General features: G+C 47.3%; 1 protein-coding gene and 1 pseudogene across 1 annotated transcript; both read left to right on the top strand.

Annotated features, from left to right (window-relative positions):
- Positions 1-4,354: 4,354 nt before the first annotated feature.
- Positions 4,355-11,391, top strand: LOC119383742 (uncharacterized; annotated as a pseudogene).
- LOC125757230 (piggyBac transposable element-derived protein 4-like) lies at positions 6,546-8,049 on the top strand. The gene is made up of 2 exons (XM_049412654.1): positions 6,546-6,802; positions 7,014-8,049. The coding sequence occupies exons 1-2, from the start codon at positions 6,655-6,657 to the stop codon at positions 7,952-7,954; spliced, it is 1,089 nt and encodes a 362-aa protein (XP_049268611.1). The 5' UTR covers positions 6,546-6,654; the 3' UTR covers positions 7,955-8,049.
- Positions 11,392-15,321: the final 3,930 nt, after the last annotated feature.

Raw genomic sequence — 15,321 nt, 5'->3', positions numbered from 1 at the left:
TCTTGATCAGGCTTAGCGTCTTGTACGAAGACACGTGCATGATGTACGAAGCATAACGAGGGCGAACAGATTCACAGTGCGGTATGCCGACTTGCTTTGTGCCGGGCTGCAAGAGCGGCTACCGCAGCGACGACTCCGCTTCATGACACTTCTTCGGACCTCCAAAAGATCCTACGCCATTCAAGCTTCGCATCGGAAAGATAGAAACCTTACTGCGAAATGCAAGGTGTGTGACGTTCATTTTGAGAGTGACGACATTGTAAAGCACTATCGTCGTGTCGTTGCGAGACAAGAAGTTTTGATCCCACATGGAAAGTGGGAAGTCGCGCCCGGGGCCGTGCCGCGCTTGTTCCCAGCACTTCCACCCCACATTTCAAAGCCAAAATGTTCGGGGTTTAGGCGCAAATCCCCCCCCCCCCAAAATGCACGGCGTCCCGCGTAAGCCCAGTGCCCAGTTTGGAGGAGCCGCCAGAAATAGACCAGCAAAACGAAAGGCAGGCGATTACCTATATACGCTACCGAGACGGAGAGTTGCATCACACTGATATTCGATCAGTTGTCAGCCATCGCTATGCCTTCAAAGCAGTGGATTTTCGAGAGATTTTACGACGAGGTATCGAACAAGATGTGCGGAATATTTTACACTCACCGGCTCGGGAACGGGCTGCTCAGCGCAAAAATTTGACATGGTACACATAGAAAAGACGAGGACTAGCGCTGGTCCTCGTCTTTTCCATGTGTACCGTGTCAAATTTTTTGCGCTGAGTAGTTTAATAATGGAATACCAACTAGCCCAATCCCACACTTTGCTTCGGGAACGGAGCAAAACTTGTGCAAAAGATACTTGTACTTGTGCAAAAGATAGTTGTAGTTGACGAGCAGTTTAACTGCGTAGTGAACGGCTACAGCACGAAACGCAAACAGCTGTCGTACAGTGTAAGAACTGCTGCGGGCATGGAACATCTGCTCCGTGAAGTTGAAAAACTCAAGTTGAATACTGACGACTCTTCTAGCGACAGAGTACGCGCGAATAACTGCTCGGTGCTCACATCACGGCCGATCTGTTCGAATTGTTTAAGGCACCGTAGAAGGATGCGACGTAGAAAGATGAGACACCGAAAATACAACTATCCGCTGAAAAAATATCTCAGAGACGACATCTATTCGATGTAATCGCACATTGAGATTTCATTTACCGAGTTCTCGTAAAATTTTCCGATTTTTGGGTCAGTATCCCTTTAACCGTCGCGAAAACGTGTCTTGTAAACATCGCAAAGCATTGGTGATGTTTTTCGAGAAAGTTTTTTTCAATAAATTGTAGAAACATGAGTACTGTGTTTCTAGAACGTTTTTGTATCTCGAGTAAGTACGCTTCTTTGTACACTATAAAGGCTTTCACAAACGTGTTGGGTTGTTCTTGGTCTAGATAAGACGACAGCGGCTAAAATTATGGTGATAGTTATAAAAATTACGCTGAAAACCCTCATTCGCTTAGAAACTCCTATGCTTGGAAGTTAAGCGCAACGTAGACAGCTCAAATATTGTCACAGGGTCGTGACGTCGACGAAGGCAGCAGTCAGCAGGTCCGAGATGAAACTATTTGGCCAAACTTGTGGCCGGGAAACTGAAAGTCAAACTACAGCAATACACTGATAGCAGCGAACAGAGCGTCGACCGTCGATCAACTGACAAGCGGTCAAGCGCGTCGGCTTTTATACAGGCGCTATCGAACTTTCCAGCGATATCGCTGGTGGCGGCGTTATCTCTCGACAAAGCTAGAACATTCGCGTGCGGGGCGCAATCTTAACAAAACGATCTACTACAATCGCGAAGCTTCTCAAACACTGCTTCGCGGACAGCGTCGAGCGTTGATAATCGTCCTTGCTGGTCCCCAAACCCGAATACATCAAAATAAAACAAGAAGTGGGCGTAGCAATATAGACCGAACATCAATTCTTAGCCAATCAATGAACACAACAACGCACGCAGGCCAATGCATACAGACGACCTTATGCATATCCACCTAGCTAGTACAATAAGAAAGTTGCCGCGCAGTTGCCGCGAGCAACTGCGCGGCGGACCGCAGCGTTATGCCGTGGTAGCAGACGACGCGCCGATAGTGGCGCAAGACGGAACTGCAGCGCCGCTAGTTCTCGCGACCGCCGTTCGGACCACCCTCCTCCGCTGGCGGAGATACGGAGCTTTGAAACTGAGTTTGTTCTAGTAACGTTGGTACTACACTCTAAGACAAAATCGAGTATTTGGGGAGTATTTCTGCCACACAACAATAATCGTCATCTGGCTTGCTCGCCTTTCCTTTCTTGAAAACCCAGCTCTCGTCACTTTCCTGTCAAGAATGCTATGTCACGCTGATAACGCGCGTGCCGTTCGTGACCGGGAAGTGCCGCGACCGCGGTGATAACGCGAGGAAAGTACGCGAGGTGGATGACGATTGTTGTTGTGTGGCAGAAACACTCCCAAAATACTCGATTTTGCCTCAGAGTGTAGTGCGAAGCACATGATTGACGCTTGTTACGATGATGATGATGATGAAAACATTTCTTTATTGAAGCGCAAAGGAAACGGGGATGGGACTCCTATGACAACCTCTGCGACAGCCCGGGCCCACCGGACAAGCGCCCGACAGACCTCAGGGGCGCTGTCGCGAAGAATGCCTTCCCACTGCTCTGAGATATCGGTGAACCGAAAGATTGGTGGGAGGGGAGGCAAATAGGCAGCGGTGCACTCTACAGCAACGTGAAAGGTTGTGGGGATGGCGCCACATCCTGGACAAGAGTCAGCATAGCAAGTCAGGCGACGTGAAAGATTGTGGGGATGGCACCACATCCTGGACAAGAGTCAGCATAGCAAGTCAGGTATAATTCATGCATGAAGTGCAGATTTGGGAATGTTCGGGTCTGCAGCCGGCGAAGTGCGACAGCCTCCTCTCGTGTGAAGGGCACTGGTGGTGGTTGCTATTGCTGTCGTTGACGCATGTAATGCTGTGTGCCCTCGTGATATGTGAGAAGTGGGGAACCTAGCTCTACGTTGGCTGCCTCACTGCACGGGGCTGCTCCGAGAGTGAGTTCTCAAGCGGCCGCATGAGCGCGTTCATTACCCGACAGTGAGGCATGGCCAAGCGTCCAGAGCAGGTGTATAATGTGGCTGATGTGTGAAGCAACTTTGGATGTGCGTAAAAGAATAGAATGTGAGGTTTTGGGAATGCCGTGACCTGTTAGTAAAGTCCAACATGACACTTGAGAATCGATGATTATGTAGTATGTTTCCACGGGGAGGCTCAAGATGTGTTGGATGGCCAGGGTAACCGCCAGGATCTCGCCCGAGTCTGTGGGCGAACATGGGGAGGAGATCGAGGCAGCACTTACTATCTAACGAGTGTTGCTAACCACCACCGTCGTGTGTCTGTTTGCCGTGCAAGCCATGTCCGTGTAATAGACCCCATGCTCCTCAACTTCGCCGAGAGTGCAATTTAGGTGTCTCACCTGTGACCACCGACAACTGGTGTTGCGCTCCGGGTGTATTTTGCATAGTAGGAGATGCACGCAAAGTACTCGAGCTATTTGGACTAGCACGAAAGTGAGCGTTTGTAGTCTGTAAGTGCTCAAACAGAGCGAAGCAAGACGGGACAAAAAACGGTAAATAATGCTACGAGCGTTGACTTTCAGCTGTTTATTTCTTGCCACTGTCATGTATAAATGCACACATGAACCACCAGCATGTAACTGAAAAGCACAATCAATGCAACTCAGCCCTCTGCTGATCTATAGTTGTCTAAAACATGACCTCCTCTTTTTTAAATTTCCAACGATGCTGCGCTCACACACCTGTTACTTTCACATGAAATAATCAGTGCCTCGACAGTGTCCCTAACCCACATGTCTTCGCAATGATTGATAACTATTCAAGGAATGGCACGCATGGCTATATACAGCAGTCCTGTCACCTAGATTGGTTCCTGGATTGATGGCACTGCAATGTACATTGACTACAATTAATGAGAGCAACCAGAGCTGCTATACTTCCAGAAATGTGGGATGTAATCTAGGTGACCGAGCCATTCTAAGCCGTATGTGCCCTTCTTTGGACATCCAAAAAAGGCAGAAGTTATATCAACTGTCGCAAAGACAACCAGGTTTGGGAGACTATCGAGGTCATGAATATTGCACGTGTAGGTAATAGATGTGTGAGAGTGCCATCATTGGCACTATCAAGGACATTGATGCGTGCCAATCACCCTGAATGATTGTTCAGTAGTCGGTCCGGAGATGGTAAAGAAGTTATATTGAGTCTTGAGCGGCCAAAAAAGAAGTGTTTTATGATGTTGTGCGGTGAGTCGATCTGGAAGAATCGGGTGATGACGCCGTGTGAGCAGTGAAAAGTTGCGTGAGTGTTTCCTGGAAGAGAAGCATTCAAGTTATGTTCCAAGAACTGTGGACTGCATGTGTTTCGTGAATATTCAAGACTTTAAATGTTCTTGATAGTTTGCAATGCATGAGATTGCAATTGTAGTTTTAAGCACCGTCTAAGTTATATTGTGAGTTGTAACTGATATCAGCCGAGTGTGCATGTCTGTGTGATGGTTGTACTGACTTAACTGAGAATATATTTTGTTTGTGTTATGAACTCTTGGCTCTGACTCGGTCTTTCGGCCACAACTGGTGTTCGCTGGCGCACTAAAAGGACCTACTTTAAATTGTCCGCGCTTTCGTGGTGCGTTTCAGAGAGCAGAGACGTCAGCCCTTGGAATCTGCCCGGCGATTGCCTCCCTATTAACGGGACAAGTGACAATTATTCTGGCATCCGTGACAGGATCTCTTTGGTGCTAAGTGTGCCCAGAGTAGGGAGAAAGAGCCTTGAGTCGTTGACAGTGCTTTCGTAATGGTTTTTTTTTAGTGTTGCTCCGCGTTCTCACTAACCCGTAGGCAGAGAGTGTTTTGGTATTCGAAAGTTAGGCAGGTAGTTTGTGCACTCGGCTAGTTTTGTTTCATGGGCATCATGGATCTCGAGAAGTTAGTCGTTCTTGGTGAGAAGATGGGTTTGTCTGGAGCCAAACTACGGAAATGGGTGATCCAAAAGGAAAAGGAGGTGGTCGAAAGAGAGAGGTTGGCAGTTGAAAGGGCCAAGGAAGAAGCAAAGCGACAATTGAAACTAGAGCTGGAAAAAGAGAGGCTAGTCGTTGAAAGGGCCAAAGAAGAGAGACAAGCTGAGATGGCTGAGAGAGAAAGGCAACAGCAGCACGAGTAAGAACTCGAACGGCTATGTTTGCAGCAGTGCATAGAAACCAACGTTACTGGATCCTGCCAGTTCTCAAACTGCGGAGCTCCGCCTGACGCCGTTCTGTTGCGCTCCGCGTGGGGGCGCACGCGACGGAGTTTGCCCGGCAAGTTGCGACAGACACGGACGGCCGGACGACCGTTGTAAACAGCCCGCTGCAGTGTGCTTGGTAACGTTTGCGCGAGTACCCGCAGACGTTTGTGGACCGTGCTGGCAAGTGTATGAACCATGCCACGCTGTTTCGCGCCCGGGTGTAAAAGTGGGTACGATTCCGTTCTACCTTCGGGTGAGAAGAGACATTTTTTCAGGCCGCCCCGAGACGCTGAACGCCTTGCACTATAACAGCGAGCAGTACCCAGGCAGAACAAAAAGCTTTCAAGCACGTGTTCTGTTTGTGACCTTCACTTCCGCGATGGGGACATTTCAAAAGTCTTCGAGCACAACATTTGTGGTGAGCTGGTAACGATGCCGCGCGACAAATGGGCACTGAAAGACGACGCCGTGCCTCGGCTGTTTCTGAATTGCCCAAGCTACCTTTCGAAACCGACACGGAAACACAAGGCTCCTGCTCGCAGACTCTCCCCAGCAAAAAGCAAGCGTCGAAAAGGACAAGGTGAGCAGTTGATTTCAGCAGTTGGTGATGGGACAGAAGATTGAAGGTTGGTTTCTTGGCGTTGCTGAACAAATGGCACTACTGTACAAGCTTAACATAAGAAGTAACATTCCCCGTATGGAAACGTCAGTGGCGCTGTCGGAGAACCTCAAAGTAACTGTCTGCGCAAATGGTCGAATCGTGCCTCGCAGCGTCTACGCCGGGGAGCCGAGCATTGAAATGAACTCGTTTGATGACTTGAAATGTTTGATCCGGTACACTGAAAAGCTTAAGCTGTGCCAGGGATGCCCTGCTGAAAAGTACCCGAAGATCGCATCATCACTGGTGGCCACAATAGAAGGTGAAAAGTGGAGACGCAACACCTGCACTGTATTGAGCTTTAACGCTACATGTGCTCAATGTAGGACCTTGAACAAGCTTTTTCTGCAGCGTACAAAGCAGCGTGAAGACTGCAGGAAAAAGCAGAGGGTTTGCTTGAAGTCGCTTCGGCGTAGAGCAATTCGCGCGACCTCAAGGCGAGAAAAAATGAAAGAACTTGTTTTGATGAAGAAGCAGCTGAGTGCCGTTACGGAGGAAGCAATTGACAGCACTCTTAGCGTTCTTCCAGCCAGGCAGCAGTTGGCCTTTAACCCTTTGTTGGACAGCGGGACATATACGTCCCACTTATTATTCCACGCTCTCGGCGCCCTAGCTCTTTGAGAGAGCTCATGCAATCACATACAAGCCACTAGCGCCATCTATTGAGTATGCTAGAACATTCTGTATGCAATTTCGTGGCGTTTCCACTAGGTGGAAGCACGCAACAAGGCAAGAAGCAGTTTTTGTTTTTTCACTTGCGCGTTGCAGTTTTTCGGTGTTTTTGTGAGGTTCTTTCAAGCAAGAAAAAAATGTCTGGTGAGTAAATCTTGTCTTTCTTGCACTTCAGTAACCACTTACAAACAACTAGCAGGTATATTTTGTGATGTTTAGCAGTGCATAGATAAACGGAACCTGTTTTACGAATAGTAGTGGGAATCACCTGTTCCACGTTAGGCTTAGCGTTGCGCAGCAATAGCGTGGGGGCAGCTCGGTCCATACTGATTGCTTCTTTTCTTTTTTTATTAAGATAACAAGAAACGTCTCACTGCTGAAGAAGCACTTGAATTATTCTGGAGCTTGCCAGAGAACTCTAACAACAGTGATGATGAAGAGTTCGAAAGCAGTGAAGATGAAGTTTGGGATCTACCACCCGATGAGTCCAGCGAGAACGAGAGTGATGTTGAAAACGCTCCCCCCGCTTCGTCGAGCATGCTGAAGAAAAGACGGCGTCCACCATATGCAGGCAAAAGAAAGAAAAAAAGGAAAAGTGCTGTTTCGAAAGCCGACACTGAAAATGATTCAGAAGGACCTCAGTGGGATACGTCGACTGTTTGTATGCCTACGCCTACGAATCACAGCTTCACGATCTCCCAAAGACTCAGTCCGACAATCACTGCCCTTGACGCGTTCTCCTTGTATTTCGATAATGAGGTGTTGGACCATATTCTAGAACAGACAAATCTCTATGCTGAACAGACACAGCGAAAGGGATGGGTGCCGCTGACACGCGATGAGCTTGAAGCTTACATTGGGATGCTGATCCTTATGAGCGTCAACCGCATGCATCAACTTCAAATGTACTGGTCTTCCGATAGCTTTTTCTACGTGAATGAAATTGCCAAAGTGATGACATACAAGCGGTTTCAGATGATATGCAATTGTCTTCATCTGAACGACAACGACAAAATGCCAGGCTATGGTGACAAAGATTTTGATCGCGCATATAAAGTGCGTCCTTTGATCAACATGATGAACAAAAAGTTTCAGACGGAGTACAGCCCATCGACACATGTTGCAGTTGATGAAAGCATGATTTTGTTCAAAGGACGCTCAAGCTTGAAGCAATACATGCCTATGAAGCCCAAGATAAAGAGGGGCTACAAGGTATGGTCCCTCGCAGACTCCGAAACGGGCTACCTGCTCCAGTTTCAACTCTACGAGGGGAAAAAACGCTCAAAAACCACTTGACCGCACATTAGGTGAGCATATTGTTCTCTCACTAGCAGATGGTGTCGTGCCCACTGGTTCTCAGTTGTTTTTCGATAATTTTTTTTCATCAACAAAACTTTTGGCAAGAATTGCGGGACATAGGCATTTTTGCCTGCGGAACTTTCCGTACAAACAAGAAAGACCTTCCGCCTGAGGTGAAAACTGACAACAAGATGGACAGGGGTTCATACTTGTGGCGAAGAAAGCGGGACGTCATTGCCTACCAGTGGAGGGACACAAAGAATGTCCACCTGATGTCCAATTACCACGAACCAGAATGTCGCGTCGATGTTCAAAGGACGCTGCCGAATGGCAAAAAAATATCAGTGGAGTGCCCTCAGGTGGTCAAAGATTATAATGCATGGATGGGTGGCGTCGACAAGTTCGATCAAAAGAGGAATGCCTACCCTGCAGACCGGCGGTCTAAGCGATGGTGGAGTAGAATTTTCTACTTCATTCTTGATGCGGCGATTGTCAACGCATTTATACAAGCCAACTCCATCGAGAATGTTGGATACCTTCACTTCCGCCTCAAGCTTGGCAGACAACTCATCGCACAAAGGAGCTTCCGCAAGCCTCGGAGGACCATCACTGCCTTCAAGAATAAGCGAGGCAAGAGCAACGGTCGCGCGATGACTGGTGTTCCGGATGAGAGTCGGTTCTCCGGAAACACTCACCACCCAAGCTTCACAGGCACGCGACGGCGGTGCCGCTCAACCAGCAAAAGAGAAGTCCGCACGAGGTATATGTGCAAAGTGTGCAATGTTCCGCTGTGTGCAACTTGCTTCGCACCATTTCACAAGAAAGTGTGAACTGCCTCAAGTGGACAGCGGGACATATGAGTCCCACTTTATCGAAGTGACCTAAGTGGACAGTGGGACATATAGGTCCCACTTTTTTCTTTGCAATAAAACACTTCTCGACTTTCAGATTTGTTTTCTTGGGATCAAGAAGTGATAAATAGCTCACTAAAAATGTTTTAAACATGATAACTTTTGTTCCCTCGTTGTGTCCAACAAAGGGTTAAGACAGCTGTCATGGCAGCGAAAGTGAAGTCGAGAAATGGTCGGCGATATGATGCCGAGTGGCTCATGACATGTCTGCTACTGCACATTTCAAGCACGAAAGCCTACTCTTTGATTGCTGACATGCAACTGCTACCGCTGCCATCAAAGACTCGTCTTCGCCAAATAATAAAGGGCATTCCATGCAAATATGGTTTTAATCAAGTTACGCTTCACAGCATCAAAGGCCATTTCGCTGATAAAGTACATCTAAGACGGCTAGGAGTATTGCTCCTTGACGAGGTCAAGTTGAAGCAGGGCGTCTCCTTCAATAAGGCCTCATGCAAAATGGATGGCTTTGTGGACTATGGCGAGGTTACAGCACCAAACTCAAACTTGCCGACCACGCATTGGTACTGATGTTCGTGCCACGATTCGAAGATTGGGTGCAGCCAGTCGCCAGCTTTGCAACAAAGGGAGCAGCTCCTGGGAAAGTCCTTACAGAACTTGTCATGAGTGGTGTTCTGGAACTTCATAAGAACAATGCATCAGTGCTGGCTGTGATCAGTGACGGGGCTGGCAACAACAGATCTATGTGGAGCCAGTTTGGAGTTTCAGGCAAACTTGATGCACCACGCCATTTTATTGAACATCCCTGGGAGCCATCGCAGAATATCTACTTCATATGTGATGTGCCACACATCGTCAAGTGTATTAGGAATCACCTGAGGAAGCACACATACGGAATGGTAAAGAAAAAACCATGCGCAAATGTTCAGTGCAGTTTAACAGTTTGATTTTGTTATTTCCAGGCAGGCAATCTTCGCATCAATTTTGGGCATTATGTGACACCCTATGAAACAGAGAAAAATAAGCATGTCCGAGTCATGCCGAAACTCACCGAGGCACATGTTGCCCCTGACAACTTAAGAAAAATGAGTGTCAGACTGGCTACTCAGGTTTGTTTTTGTAAAAGCATGCTGTTTTTTTTTATTTTGTGTACTTACATGTGGAAAAAATGTGATGCTTTCTTGTACAGCTCTTCAGCCGTGGGACAGCTGTTGGAATACGCGTCTACAGGGAAGCAAAGGTCGCTGGCTTAGAAGATTCAGAAGGCACTGAGACCTTTACAAGAATGCTGAACGACGTATTCGATGTGCTCAACATAAAGCTTCCGTCCCGGGGAATCAGGCGCAATTCCAAGGAGATACAGGCAAGCAGCTCAACCAATCTTTCTGGAGCCTAGTATCACCAGTACGTATGCCGTCAATTGGCATCACTGTTCAATCAATTATTTTTTTTTTCATATCATAAAGCAATTCCTGGACATCTTAAATGTGACTGAGAAAAATGCATTGGAGAAAGGCACAAAGCTTTTTGCCTCTCAACTGACAACGGAGTCCCTACGTGTAACGTTGTTGTCTACGCTAGACATCATCAGTTATCTCTTCAACAAGGACGCAGCGTATGTGTTGACTGCCAAGCTAAACCAGGACCCCTTGGAGGTAGCACGAATTATTTTGCTTTTAATTTAGAATGTATTGACGTAATGGACTTTCCCTCTAATGATTGTTATTTCTCTTTCAGCGGCATTTCTGTCTCGCACGTTCATTTGGAGGTGATGAGTCGCACCCTACAGTCGTGAATTTTACACAGATTTTCCTCCTGTTGAGCCTGTACACACCCATCAAGACAGCGCTACGTGGAAGTGTTCAAGGCGAACCAAATGCTGTGCTCGTTTCTGTGGAAGACACAATGAAGACCACTGGAGAAGCTCACAGGTCAAAAAGAGCTAGCTTGCGCACTGAGATTGAAGCTAGGCTACTGGAAATGACATCATTTCCATGTATTACTCCTGACCAAATGAGTGATGAGCACAGCTACTTCAGAGGTTCACCAGACGACAGTGTTGTGTACTACTTAGCTGGATATGTTGTACACAAAATGACCAAACGTAAAGAGTGCCAGTTGCGTCTACAGGACGTTAGTTCAGACAACGTTGCAGGATCTAGTAACGTTGAGTTCAGAAGCTCCTGTCATTGGCTCTGATGCATACTTAACTACATACCGGAGCTTCAAGGAAGGCAGCCTTAGGCACCCCAGCATCAAGATGCTACACTTCATCAGAGTTGTAAATGAATCTATTTCATTTTCTCTTGATGAGGAAGGTCTCTGTGCGGACCTGTTTTGGAAGGTCTTGGACGAGTTGGATGAGTGCGATCTGACGAGGCTGGGTTGCGACCAGCACAAGCCCACGTTCACGTGTCAGGTCCGGTATTTTTTCATCGTGACACGAATGCATTTTTACGCCAGGGATGTCAACCGACGCCTTCAAACCCGCGAGAAAGTTGCCATCGCCACCAAGAAAGCTCGCCTATTGTGAAGCCGTTGAACATTTGCATTGTGTGCGTGTGCCTTGGGCCTCAGCAATAAACGCATTTCGCGGCACTGAGAATAAAAGTTCCTCTTTTTTGCTCAGTTTTTGTTTGCAGTAACGAATATCCGCAAACATTGGCCGCACGTTTGCGGGCAGCTTCGCCGCTATAGCTTTGCTTTTCATTCCGCTCATATATATATATATATAAAGTTTATTGCTACATAAACACAAAACATGCATAAGTAGCAAGGATGGCGGAATAAAAGCTGCTTAAAGGCAGCTTGACTAGTCCACCTCCCTATACAATAGCAGCAGCAACATGACAAGAATTCACACAAAAAATGCACTTGTTGACAACCTTAAAGTAGATACACAGAGCAAGGCATTAAACAAATGGGAATTTAGCTGATTCATAAAAAAAAAAAACGACAGGATACTTATTTCAAAAACACAAAATTAAGATTAACATTCATAATAACAGTTGAAATAATGCGTATTTAGAAATGTAATGTATGTAATGTAATACATAAAGCATCACCATTGAACGAGTATTTCAAGGCAAAGAACGGCCATTTACAGCACGCGCCGTCTGGTGAGCGAAAACGCATCTACAGCAGCCGCCGTGGGAGTTTGAACTGGCAGGATCTAGTAACGTTGATAGAAACTCCCATCCAGGCTAGAGTCGAGAGCAGCGAAAGGGAAGATAACAGCTTCTGTTTTAACCCAAGCAAACTGCTTGTGGCATTCGATGAGAGGAAGGATGACCTTGATGCGTACCTGCACAGGTTTGAGACGATTGCTAAAAGCCAGAACTGGCCGGAGCCTCGATGGGCTATTGCTTTGAGAACTCGTTTGAGTGGCGAAGCCCTCAGTGTGTACGGTAGGCTTACACCTACCGATGCAGCTAATTATGCAAAGGTGAAAGCTGCTTTGCTGAAGTGATTTAAATTCACAGTGGAAGGCTTCTGAGATCGGTTTCGAACAGGAAAGCCAGCTGATGGTGAGACGGCTACGCAGTATACCGCATGACTCGTCCATTATTTTGACAGGTGGATCGAACTTTCATAGACGGCAGAGGAGTATAGTGTGCTAAGAGAGCTTCTTATCAGAGATCGATTTCTCACCAGTTGCCACCTGAGCCTGTCGCTGTATCTAAAAGAGAGGAGAGCTAAATCGCTCAAAGACATGCTTGAATCGGCTGATCAATTCTTGGAAGTGCAAGGTGGCACGAATTTGGCCAAAGTCAAAAAGGAGGGTCCCGAGGATTCGAACAAATCGACATCAGGAGAAAAGAAGCATGCACAGGACAGTGTTCCGCGATGCTTTTTGTGTAACCGAATGGGTCATCACACTAACGATTGTCGGACCAACTTTCTGCGTCCCAGTGTGATGAAATGTTTTAAATGTGGACAAACTGGGCACAAGGCAGACGAATGTCGCAACAAAGCGAGTAAAGCCCACCAAGAAGCCTTTGTGTATGCCCTGCAAAGAGAGCAAGATGAAGCGACTGATAGTGGATTTGTCGAGTTGAAGAGCGGGAAGAAGGTTCCTATCATTGGCACTGTGATGACAACAAGGCCAACAGGCATAAAGAAAGGAATGCCTACACTTACGAGGAAAATTGGTGGAAAGGAAATCACGGTACTAAGAGATACTCGAAGCACCACTGTTATCGTGCAAAAGGACTTGGTCCGAGGCAGTGAGTTCACAGGCAATACCAACCCGGTTTGTCTGATCGATGGTTCAATTTGGATGCTTCCTGAAGCCATGATTGAGGCTGAGACTCCTTACTTTAGTGGGAAAGTTACTGCCCTGTGCATGAATACCCCCCTGTACAACCTCATCATTGGAAACATCGACGGAGCACGAGGGCCGAACGATCCAGAACATTTGGAAGAAGACCCGAAGATGGAGCCCTCATCAGCTCGGGAACCACGAAGAGAAGGAACAACGGAAGAGAATACCGCGGAAGATGTCGCCCGAGCTCAAGTTGAGGCCGAAGTGTTGGAGGAAGTCCACCAGGAGACACCAACGGTCACTGTACCGCCTGTGAAAACGCGCCGAGCAGGTGATATTGCAACTGAGTGGCCACCATCATCTGTGGCTGAAAAGATGACAAGGGTGGTCGTCCAGGCAAAAGACCAAGACGTGCAGAAGTTGACGAAGCACCGAGAAAATTCGAACAAACGCGACGACGCCTTGCTGGTGTCGAATGTGTCAACGGCGGCAGAGACGCCTCTTCCGGTACCGTCATTTGGGACAGCTCGTAAGTAAAGGAGGAGAAACAAAAAAGATCCTATAAATGTATGTCTTGTAAATGCAGAGCTTCGTGCATTCGCGTTGTTTTGTATGAAATGTGTGATGGTGTGTTGTACGTATGTATTATGTGTTTAGCTTTCATGTGTTGTGACAATGAATCGCAATGTCAATTGTATTGAGAATTATATTGTGAAGGCGACGCGCTGGTGCACTAAAAGGACGTACCTTAAATTGTCTGCACTTTCGTGGTGCGTTTCGGAGGGGGGAGACATGAGCCCTTGGAATCTGCTTGGCGATTGCCTTCTCATTAAGGGGACCAGTGACAGAAAGGAAGGAAGAAGGGTGATGGACACAAAGGAGACTGAAGAAAGGGATGTTTTCATTAGGTGGCTTGACAACGGTGTTGTCAACATCGCCTCTACGTAAGTAGGGCGTCACTAACAGATGGAGTGATGCACCAAACCAGAGGACTGAAATACCGTGCTCGGAAGCCATTCTGGAATGCAACAAATTTATGGCAGGAGTGGACAAGCTAGATTTTGTGATGGCCCTCTACCCCATGAAAGCAACAACTAGAAAATGGCCTGTCAGGATAATGTGCCATTTCATATCACTGGCTTTGGCCAACTCATGGCTGGAGTACATTCAAAACGCCTGCAACCAGAGACTTCCAAGAAAGGCCCCTGACAGGCTCGCCTTTCAAACTGAAGTGGCTCTCAGCGTAGTTCGAGTGAACAAAAGCGCACCAAGGAAGAGAGGATGGCTGAGTGCTGACTCAGCTGAGATGCCTGCACGTCGCACACAAACTTCTTATCCAGCACCAGCAAATGGAGTGAGGTACGATGCGAAGGACCACTGGCCTCAGCAGGTCCAGTTGCCATTTCCACAGCGATGCAAGTATGAAAAATGTTCAGCCAATATCAGTGTTCACTGCAGAAAATGCGATGTTTTCCTGTGAAGCTGAGAAGGGCAGTTTTTTTCGTTATCACAACCAGTGAACCACAGCCCAAGCACTAGTCACACCCTCTGCAATAAATTTTATTTCACCTCCTTGTTGTGAACTGGCTCAGCATATTTATTACTTTTTTATTAGGAAAAGCAGGACTGAGTCACGGTGTCTCCATATGAGGATGCAACTACAGGATAACTATTCTAGAGAGACGGAACCTTTTTTTCTTACCTCTGGACATCTAAAACTGCAAAACCTGCGAGTATGGAATTTTCCTGCAGTGAATATATTTTGTGACTGAAAGGGTTATAGAAGCTAGGGGAGCTCGCCTAGCATATTGCCGATTACTCCGTCGCCGGCCCCGCTGTTGCGTCAGCAACCCCATTACAACGGATACTGAAACGTGCAAAGAGAAAGTTGATCGGCCCACTGCCTCCATCACTGAGATGCGGACTATGGCACCTGGCCGTTCCCATGGCAATTCCCACTCTCACTCAAGAAATAACCGTGATGGCTACTGTTGGTACCACGCCCGTTTTTGCACCAGCGCTCTCGTGTGACGCCACAGAGACATGCAGCTGTCTGTTCTATATATCAGACAGGATCACAGGAAGTCGTTTCCTGGTCAACACTGGTGCTGAGGTGAGCATTATTTCCGCCTCACATCTCAATTAGCAACGCGCTGTGAGGACTGCCTCATTACAAGTCGTGAACAGTTCCATAATGGCCATGTTTGGACAGTTCTCCCTAACCACTG

Source organism: Rhipicephalus sanguineus, chromosome 2 (genome assembly GCF_013339695.2).
Source record: "Rhipicephalus sanguineus isolate Rsan-2018 chromosome 2, BIME_Rsan_1.4, whole genome shotgun sequence".
NCBI classification, from domain to species: domain Eukaryota; kingdom Metazoa; phylum Arthropoda; class Arachnida; order Ixodida; family Ixodidae; genus Rhipicephalus; species Rhipicephalus sanguineus.
The sequence above is the reverse complement of the archived record's forward strand: the minus strand, read 5'-3'. Positions and strand labels throughout refer to the sequence as shown.

Coding starts and splice junctions, on each gene's coding strand:
- LOC125757230 (XM_049412654.1), top strand. CDS start 6,655: ATGCTAGAACATTCTGTATGCAATTTCGTGGCGTTTCCACTAGGTGGA. Junction 6,803..7,013: donor AAGCAAGAAAAAAATGTCTG/GTGAGTAAATCT, acceptor TTTTTTATTAAG/ATAACAAGAAACGTCTCACT.